Consider the following 10,441-nt stretch of genomic DNA (forward strand, 5'->3'; position numbering starts at 1 on the left):
CCCTCCCGAGCCGTCGTCGCAGGGGCCTCAACCGCCCGCCTTGCCCGCGGCGACGCCATGTAAGCGCCGAGGCGGGAGAGGGGTCGCGTCCCGCCCGCCCCGAGAGGGCCGCGGCGCCGCGTGAGGGGACGCGTTGCCTGGGCAGGTAGTGGGGGAAATGGCGGCCGCGCAAGTAGCGGAGCTTGTGTGCGTGGAGTTAACGGCAGTTACATAATGCTGGAAGCGTGACTTCGCACAAGAAATCTTTTTTTTTTTTTTTTTTTTTTGTTTAGTGACGGGGTCAGATGGGCTCCGGCGCTGGGCAGAAAGGGGTGGCGGTGCTGCTGGGCCAGACCTTTCCGTGGCAGGGAGTGCTCAGGGGGTTGCTTTCAGTCCTAAGTCGTTTTTAGTCATGAAATCTTTTGACTTTTTTAAAAAAACAGATTCTCCTTCCTCTCCCACCCTCCTGTGTGTGTGTGACTGTACAATTGTTTTCTTTCCCTCCTAGGTTCCCAGCATGGGGGTTTCCACTTGCAGTCATTGCTACCTGTGCTGGCATTTACTTTTTACCGTCTCCTATTGATCCAGAACCATTTGTGTAGGTTCCCCTGCTGAACTTTACTTCTCAGTTCAATGGCATACTTGTGCTTATCACAAAATACTAGTGTTTTCAAAACCTTCCCTGTACCCTTCATCCTCTGGGGCAAATAAAGCAAACTACATAAGTTCACATGCAAGAGAAATTGTGTGCCAAAAAGTTAGAAAATAGATGCACAATTCTTTTTTTTTTAAGAAGTGAGTTTAAAGCAAAACAATGGTGACCAGTGCAGTATTCATACATATATGTAGACAGATTATTAGAGTGGGAATAAAACTCATTCAGGATGATGGCAATTTTGCTTGTGTATTGATTTGAGAAAAAAGTCTTCTAAAATGTCTGTGTTCTTTTTAGCCTGTGCTTGTTAGCTTCACAGAATTGTTAATTTAGTCTGAAGTAATATTTTAATGAATTCTTTTGAGAGAGAAGATACTCTGTTACTAATATTTCTGGAACAAAGTCCTGTTATTTTCCCTTAAGATAATGTTATAGTCCAGCGTTGTCTTCTTTCTTACATCTTATTTATAATTCATTTGGTGCAGATTTGAAAAACCACCTCCTGCCCTAGTTGGATCATTGCAAGTGAATAAAAAGCTTCAGAGTGGACAAAGAATCTTTATGGGACAACTGAAAGGTCCTGAGTCTTTTACTGTTGATGATGAAGGCAAGTAGGTAGCTTCCAAATGGGTAAAATCACAGAATGGTTGCAGTTGGAAGGGACCTCTGGAGATCATCTAGTCCAACTCTGCTGCTCAAGCAGGGTCACTTAGAGCACATTGCCCAGGATTGTGTCTAGATGGCTTTTGAATATCTCCAAGGACAGAGACTTCACAACCTCTCTGGGTAACCTCTTCCAGTGCTCTGTTACCGTCACAGTAAAGAAGCTTTTCCTCGTGTTCAGACGGAGCTTCCTGTGTTTCAGTTTGTGCCCGTTGCTTCTCGTCCTATCGCTGGGCACCACTGAAAAGAGTCTGGCCCCATCCTCTTGACAGCCTCCCTTCAGAAACTTACACACATTGATAAGATCCCCCTCAGTCTTCTCTTCCACAGGCTGAACAGGCCTATCTGCTTTGTCAGGTTATTAAAAGAAAGGACTTAATGAGTTTAAATCCAAAGACAGAGAAATGGGAATGTTTGCTAAACGAATGCTCCAAGAATATTAGAATCATTGTATGTTCTTCCATATCTTTACATGTGTAGACACTTCTCAGGAAATATTCCAGAGTGTTTCCTTGCCTGATGCTTGCAAGGACACAGCAAATGTCCTACTGCTGTATTAAAAAACATAGATCCACAAATTGCCAATACATAGAATTTGTATCAAAATACAATTTAAAAAAAGTTATGAAATGGCATATTCTTTCAAGGTAATGTGCAAAACCAACTAAATATTTCTGTGGGTATTCTTCCAAACGTAAGGCTAAGCTTGAGCTTTTGACGTAGAACTAGTTGTAAGCTTGCCTTTTATTTTTTTCCATTTCAGGCGTCTAACAGCAGTGTTGGTTTGCTGCATGCAGTCAGTTATCAGGTTCAGCACAATCTTATTTCAAAAGTTGTTATTCAACAGAGCCAAAGCGGGAAGGCACACTGAGTTGTTTTAAAATTTGTGTAATCTTGAAAAACATATTTTTAGACCAGGTTGGAATATAAAAGAACTTTTTACTGTAATATAAATCTTCTGCTTACCTGTACACGTAGTTCACCTTGGTTGTCTGGCAGCTGTGAGGTGGCAAAATGACAGGTGCAGGAACCATACAGATGATAGGAAGCAGAGGGCTGAAGAGGTAACTAGCAGCATGGCATCTCTTGCTTCTTTCCAACAACTTGGCTTATCCAGAGTGTAGATAAAGTAGGGACTGGGGTGAAACTCAAGTAAAATAGAGGAGGCATGCTGTGATCTTCTGTTTAGGACAAAGGTTTAGTGCTGTGGACTCAGGACTTGCCGGTTTTGGAGGAATTATTTTTTTTCCTGATGTGAAGTGGGTAACATAGATTCCCTCAGAATTCAGTACTGAGAAGTTAGCAACTCCAAATCCAGAGCCGTTTGAGTCAGGCAGTTCAGACACCCTCTTTTACTGCTGGTGCTAGTTTTATGATATTTTTCAATGAAATACTGAATAGTCCAGGACATGTTTATCGTAAAGACATTGTTTTGTGCTGTGTTTTACATAGGTAAGAGGTAATCATCTGGAACACTCTTGCTTGCCATTGTGCAAGCTGAAATTAAACATTTTTTCAGTCATAGCAGCGTGGGACCAGAAGAGACCTTAGCTCAACTGTTTGCATTGAGGCACCCATTCCTAGCAAATGGCTAAGTGTTTTCTTAAAACTGTTTCCTTCCTCCTTTCCTCAGAAGTTGTATTTTAAATTGTCTTTTTATCACATTTTTTATTCTGCCTTCCCTCCTTTACAACTTTCAGAAAGCATAGTGATTATGATTGGAGTTTTGCAGAGTATATTTTAAGTATGAGGGCTTTGCTAATCCTGCAAATGCTCCATGTTGCCAAATCTAACCTCTTCTATGAGGCTGTATAAAATACTGTTTTGATTATGGTGGGGTTTTTTTTCCGATTGTGTTAATTCTGCCACGGATATTCCCTGCTTCTAAGGATACTTTAGGAGACTGCATTCAGTCTGTTAAAATAATACAATATGACCAAGATTGTAATAACTGTTGTTGTGGTGTTGCCTGATTTAGGTAAATGCTGTTTTCCATATGTGTTAAGATGGAATATTATGGGTAATAACTAGAACAGATATATTTTGTCTTTTACTACAAATACCCATAAGACAAGTCTAGTGCAAAACCCACTTGTACTTTCTATATAAATTTAAATATAGCATAGTAGCTTAGTGCATAGCATGATAGGAAATAGCATTACAAGTCTAAGATTTCTCTCTTTAAATATGGAATCTGGTATGTGATCAGAAATTTCAGCTGTTTCCAGCATGCCCAGGGAGGCATTAGAATGCCAGTAGATTTGATGACAGCAAAGTCCAGTCTTTATTTTTTCCCGGGCAAAATTACTGTGTTGAACAGTGGCTCCGAAGCTCTCCCTTTGGATAAACAGGTGCCTTCTGTATGCCAGTAATCCTAGACAATTCTTTTAATCTAGATCTGACAGCTGATACCTTGAGAATCTGTCCTATCTGCTCATAACATTTTTCCATGGATGTGAGTGAGTAGATGCTAGACATTTTTATATCTGTTTATAAGCTGTGGTATAAGTGCTCACTGGACAAAGTTAGAATCCATGGTTTTAACTAATACTATGTGAGAATGGTAGCATATCTTTTATGCTGTATCTGTTAATGCCAGTTGCCAAGTAACAGTTCACATTTTTAAAATATAAACAAAGGGCGAAAATGCAGTTCATCTGCAAGCAAAATAATGTTTCGTTTACCTCAGTCTCTATAATCACAGGCACATCAGAGGAAAAGTGGATTTTGTCGAACAGTAAGTCTAGGATTAGTCATGTGCCTTGGACTGTTTCAAAGCCTGGACTAAGCTGTGGCTTAATCACTGGTAGTGTTTCTCCTCTGATACTCTTACTTACAAAAACTTACAAAAGTTTTTGGAGTTACAGTACAACATCGTAAGATTTGAAAACATTCTGTGATATATTGCCTTGTTAATTTATATATTCTAAAAGCAGAGAAAAAAGCAACTACTAAGCAGACATCCAGTAAAAACAGACCTTAGTCCTCTGTTGCAAACTCACACATTTTTGGTATTATTCTGATGATTAAAAAAGAAAGCAAAACATCACTCCTTTAAAAAGAATTTTTTCTTTTTTCTTTTTTTTTTTTTTTAACTTAGGATTTTAATGATGTAGAAGCTGGGTTATCGTCTTATATTGGATTAGTCATTATAATGTTTTCCTTTTGTCTGCTGAACATTCTGGCTAGCTGCTAATGTTGCAGGACCCTCAGGAGGAAAGACAGAATGTATGAGCTTTGCTGATGCTTTCATTGATGTCGACTGACAGTATATGAATCTGTGCAGTCCTTCTTTGTTAACCCAGAATAATCTTAAAATAGCTGTTCATGTGCTGTGTTTACTTAAAATAAACATATAAACAACTCAGCTTTTTGCTAAACTCCTGTTTATACTAATACTAAAAAACAAGCTGTATGGTTTCCTGACTGTTTTGTTGCTTTATGTGTTTGTGTTTATATAAATGTAGAAGTCGGGAGAGAGGAGGAGGAGATCAGAGTAATGAGCAGTATCCTTCTTATATAGTATATTTTACTTGCCTTGGTCTCTTTTAAAACAGTTTTTTAAAATACTTAAAATTTAAGGTAATCTCTACACTGGTACCGTGGATGGGAAACTGTGGATGATCAGTGGTGACCAGTTGCATTTCATTACTCAAATGGGGCAGAATATGCCTGAATGTGGTAAGTGATGCTTTTGATGTGAAAATGACAACTAACTTGTTTATATGAACAGCGTTGAATGAGAAATTGAAATGCCACCTTACCTACTGTTAACACTTTCTGATTCTTTCATGCAAAATTCTTTAAAAAAAACCCCTAAACCTACTACTGCCTTCATGGATTTTTTCCATTAGTTTCTACAGTTAGGTACCGCCAGGCCTTGTTTTATTAACCAGTTGGACTTTTACTCTTTTAAAGGCCTGTTTGTACTACAGCTTCACTGTTTGGGTGCTGAGCAACCTTACTTAAGATGAATTATATATTCAAGTTTTCCCAGTGTAGGCAGGATTAAGGCATAGTGGCACACTAATGTAGTCCCTGAGAGTGATTTGGATAGACTTGCCATGGATTTCCATTTAAATACAGAATAACAACTTATATAAGCCTATCTATATAAAGCTTTTTGAGGGTGGTCTAAAGACACAATTGATTTATCCTGTTACTTTCCTGCGTCACGATCAAAATGTGTTTTAGAAACACTTCAGATCTTGCAAACGAATGGGAGAATAGTGGCAGAAGAATAGTGTCGTGGTTCCATCATCACTAACTGAACTGAAAGGTTGAATTTTCTTTATTTATAAAGGAGGGAGACAAACACTGAAGCAAAGGGTAAAAACCACCCTTTTATCTCATTGCTTTTTGATGAATCAAGCAGGCCTGAAAAGCCATTAAAATAGCTGATTGTTGTTTGCCTGGTTTCCTTAATTTACAACAGTTTTTGTAGGAACCTTCCCTGTCCCTGAAGTTCCTGTGCTATTGGCTAGCCTCAACTGAATTTGAAACAAGTCTCACAGATTAATGAACTTTTTTAGCCTTGTGAAAATAATTGACCATATGGAAGCTTAGAGACCAAAATGAGCGATCCATCCAGAGTGAGACCAGCACTCAGCTGTTAATTTTTTTGCAGCTGTCAGTCAGTCAGTCAGTTTGTGTTGCTGATGTGTTACCCTTCTGATGAGCTGTAACATACGTAGTCCCTTCCTTGGTGAAGTATCATACTGGATCTCAAGCTGCATTAATTTCAGTGCTCACATGAAAACGTATTTACTATAAAGATACTAAATATAGTACATCTGGTTTCTGTAGTTGTACCTGAGGAATGCTTTACAGGACTCTTAGGTGACCTGTGGAACTTGGGACCCTCAGCTGAAGGGAAGCAGTGAGTTAAATCTTTCCTCAAAGCAGTTTTATTCCATCTTTTTCTTATTGATATAAATTAAAGAGCAGCTTTAAAAATGTAAATAACTGAGGAAAGATTTCTTTCCCCTTAGCTAGTCAGTTTTGTTTTACTTATTTAGTAATCCTACCAGGTCTTCAGTCATCTTTAAAGTTGTACGGGAAAATAGAGTAGTGCTGAATTTCTTTGAAGGTTGAGAGCAAATTTTTTTTTAAAGTAACAGAAGAAACAGAGATGACTAGATTGACATTATCCTGTCGCTTCCTTTGCGAGGTACTTTTAGATGCAGTTTAAGGAGGCTTTTAAGGATCTGATTTATTCAAGGAGGATAGTTTAGTGCTTTTCAGACTTTACATTTTGGTATTTTTGTTTTGTCAGCCTCTTGGTCTTGTATGTTTTCCTATTTGTATCACAGGAACTCCAGATTATGAACCAATATGTGGACGGCCTCACGGAGTCCGAGTGGATCAGGATGGCAACTTGATTGTGGCAGATTCTTATTTTGGCCTGTATAAAGTCAATCCAAGGACAGGAGAGAAAACCCTCCTGCTATCGAGTGAACAAGGTGATGCTACAGTCAGTGGGGAAGTTGATTGAGCTTGTTTTTGGTCTTCATACATGTATATAAATTGAAAATCAGGCACTTCAATCATTTGAGATCAGTACTAGTGATAAGGGGGACTATGATAGAAAGCTCATTGACTTTAACATGCTTTATATTTTTAAGATTTGTTTTAAAAAAATGAAAAGCAAAAATTAATGTCACGGGTTTTTTGCTTGGTACATGTCACATGGAATTGCAACCTGACTATCTTTCCCTGCAAATGAAAGTCATTTGGAGCTTGGCTTTTAGCTTGGGACAGATTTAGGATAGCATTAGCTACAAGATTTGGACTTGAAATGTCTAAAGTGTTGAACTTGTGTAGATCTGAACCATTTTGAACACTTGGTGAATTTGTACTTATTTTAGTCGTCGTTTTTATTAACTAGGTGTGGATGGAATTCCTTTCAAATTCCTAAATGGATTAGAAATATCAAAGAACAATTTGATTTATTTTACGGATTCAAGTAGCAAGTGGGAGAGACGGCATCACAAATATGAGGTGAGATGAGGTAATCTTCTTAGCCATTTGTTCAGGAAGCTTAAGTGTTAATTTTTGTACTGGCAGCAGTAGGTACTAAGGTACAGAAGAGACAAGTTTCCTCTCTTGTTCTTTGGTGTTTCAGCCAAGCATGCTATGAAGGCAGCATGTTCAGGCCCTGAGGCAGAGAATGGGCTGCGCTGTTCTGTAGCTGCTCTTCTGAAAAGAAAAGCAGGGTGTGGCTACCCAAAGAAAATGTCATGTAATATGCTATGATCTGGATTTTTTTACAGCATGTTAGTTCCTCTATGGTAACTGTCTACAAGTATGCTTTTATTCTGCCATAAAAGCAAGGTAGCTCACTGCTGTTGTACCTGAAGGTATCTTTTCTGTGTAATCATATCCTTTAAACAAAACTTTATCCAGAAAAAACTGTCTGTTAGTAAAGCTGAAGTTCAGTAAGGTCACAGACATAAAGTTCCTGCTGAGTCTCATCTTTACAGAGAATTTTGGCTAATATTAGGCTGGGGAAGCATTGTAGGAAGGGAAATACATAATTCTTTTAAAGCATGAAGAAGGGACAGGACTTGAGATACAAGTTATTAAAGGAAGAAAAAGAGGAATAGCTGAAATCACTTATGTGTAGCTTTCTGTTTCTTAAGCTATCAGTTTTATTGTTTGATAGTGCATTATGCCTAGCTCATTTTTTTCAATTAGTATTTCAGTGTTGACAAGGTGCTTCCAGTAAAAAAGACAAAAGTAAAGGTTTATTTTTACACATTTCAAAGCTATCCTGCAGATCTTTTAGAGAAAACTTACCATAATTATTTAATCTCTGAAGTAAAATGTCAACTCTTTACTTGCTTTAGAAAAACACTCATGGACTCTTTGCAGTTGTAATTGTAATTGCAGTTGTAATAGAGGCTTCATAGGCCTCAATATTTTGCTAAAGGAGGAACTACAGAGGAACAGATTTTGAATTCTAGGCTTTGTACCACCCCCTATCCTGTGTTTTTGAGAGAATGCTGTGATCAGCCTGGGAATTCACTGCTGTAAAATGTGAATGAAATAGTTTGCACCTTTAGTGTTGTGAACTTACTGTTTTTGTAAAGATGACACTGCCATCTATAAGATCTACTTTTGCCTAAATTATGTTAATAAAGCTTCTGAATATTTTCTAATTGAAACCAGGTATTGTGGTAGACTAGTTTTTCATTAGATGTATTGGTTAAGGTAATAGAAACAAACCATCTTGGACGCCTCTTGACCTATGATCCTGTAACGAGAACAGCGAGAACAGTGCTCAGTGGCTTGTACATGGCAAATGGGATTACATTGTCTCCCTTTGAAGATTATATATTAATAGCGGAAACCAGCATATGTAGAATCATACGGTATGTTAATTTTTTTCTCCTCCTGAATATAAAATATTACATATTAGCATATATTGCTTACTTTTAATCAATTTGCAGACAGGATTTTCATGTTTTCTTATTCTTCTGTTTTTCCTCACTTTTCTAGAATTTAAACTGAAGATAAGCAGTTAACAGGGTTACTACTGGAAACTTAGTCAGAAAAAAAAAAACTTTTTAAAGGCAAGAATCTCAGGTTTTAGTTAAATCTAGGTAGAAATGAGCAGGTGCTCTCTCTCTACTGCCAAAATTATTTTATACCTATTTACTGATGTATTGGGCCCTAATTCCCTCAGTCTTTATTAATTACAGTTACCTGATTACTCCTGTATTACAATTATACCTTAACTGCCTAAAACAGACCTCAAAGGGCAACTGTCACTGCATGATTATAGCAATCAGCATACTATCACATTTCTTCCATTTTAAAGGGAGTCCATGTTTTTGTAATGCTTTGTAATTTTACATGTCTTAGTAGCTCTAAAGGAATTCACTAGGTTCCCTTTCTACAAAAACAAAGCCAAATATAATATTAGTCTTCATTTGACAGGCACATTTTCTATAAGTTGCAACACTATGTGATCCTTTTTTGGGGATACTGTTGTTACAGTTTCTGTATGTTACATATAGAAAATTTACTGGCAAATCATTGCTGTTCAAATGTAGTCCCTCTCAGCACTTACCAGTTCCTGCAGAGTTCCTTCCTCTAATTTTGAACAATTCCTTGTATGAATCACAAAATGACGTGTCTTCCATGCTGTTAAGCTTGCTGTATTTTTGCCCTGGCCCCTCTGACTAACCTACTGAATTCCTTTTTTTTTTTTTTTTTTTTTTCCTCCAGCTATTGGGTAAGCGGAGCTAATGCAGGAGAAAAAGAAGTTTTTGTGGACAACCTACCTGGATATCCAGACAACATCAGATTATCAAAGAAAGGCTTATACAGAGTTGGAATATCTACTACTCGTTTTCCTAGTTTTTTTTCTCCTTTTCTGGATGCTTTAGGACCATACCCATTCCTGAAGAAATTTATTGCAAAGGTAACTTTGACACTGCAGAAATTTATTGCAAAGGTAACTTTGACACTGCGTAGTGTCACTTAATTGCTGGTACCACTGGGAGTTTTTCCTCAAAAAAATGTTAACTTTTTAAGGCATGAACAGTACCAAGGAACTTGTTATTTTTCCTTAGGAAGTCCAAGAAACTTTGCTTGATCTTTACCAGCCCTCATTCATCCCAACACATATAGACCTAGGCTCTTCTGGAATATCTGGGGATTGGCACTTTTGAGGATTGGTTTCTTTTTACATTTTAAACCATAGCACTTTTATTATTGTGGTAACACTGAGAACCCATTTATAAGGCTGTTTTTGACAAAAACAGTCCATGTGCAAGCTCTCATCCTTTTGTTTATAGCAACACTGTATTTTTTCAAGGCAGGTAAAGAACCCTTTCTGCACAATACAGAGATTTTGCTATAGGAATCAAACTCTTCACAAGGTAAACCATGAGCAAGTCATCCTGGTCCTGCAGCAGTCGTGTGGTTAGAATAAATAGCCTGTTTAATCACAACTAGGAACTATGCTGCCTTTTCCCTGGAACTTGTACAGGAAAAATAGAAGTAGGTGATTCAGTTGCACTCTATCAAGCCCCTTTTATTCCTGTTTTTAGAAAATGGTCTGCTTTTGGCAGCTCAGATAGATTCAAGCAATAGCCACACCTTCTTTAGCAAGCAGGTACTGACTGTCCTTTAAGA

General features: G+C 37.9%; 1 protein-coding gene across 1 annotated transcript in view; it reads left to right on the forward strand.

Moving 5' to 3' along the window:
• Positions 1 to 10,441, forward strand: part of LOC112978707 (adipocyte plasma membrane-associated protein-like) — a 20,582-nt gene continuing 10,141 nt past the window's right edge. The window contains exons 1-8 of the mRNA XM_064508612.1: positions 1 to 59; positions 488 to 577; positions 1,120 to 1,241; positions 4,880 to 4,978; positions 6,610 to 6,759; positions 7,185 to 7,297; positions 8,510 to 8,670; positions 9,530 to 9,758. Coding sequence (XP_064364682.1) covers positions 58 to 59; positions 488 to 577; positions 1,120 to 1,241; positions 4,880 to 4,978; positions 6,610 to 6,759; positions 7,185 to 7,297; positions 8,510 to 8,670; positions 9,530 to 9,758 — 966 coding nt within the window. The 5' untranslated portion in view covers positions 1 to 57. The remainder of the gene's footprint in view (positions 60 to 487; positions 578 to 1,119; positions 1,242 to 4,879; positions 4,979 to 6,609; positions 6,760 to 7,184; positions 7,298 to 8,509; positions 8,671 to 9,529; positions 9,759 to 10,441) is intronic.

The sequence above is a fragment of the Dromaius novaehollandiae genome, chromosome 1, assembly GCF_036370855.1.
Source record: "Dromaius novaehollandiae isolate bDroNov1 chromosome 1, bDroNov1.hap1, whole genome shotgun sequence".
Taxonomy (NCBI): domain Eukaryota; kingdom Metazoa; phylum Chordata; class Aves; order Casuariiformes; family Dromaiidae; genus Dromaius; species Dromaius novaehollandiae.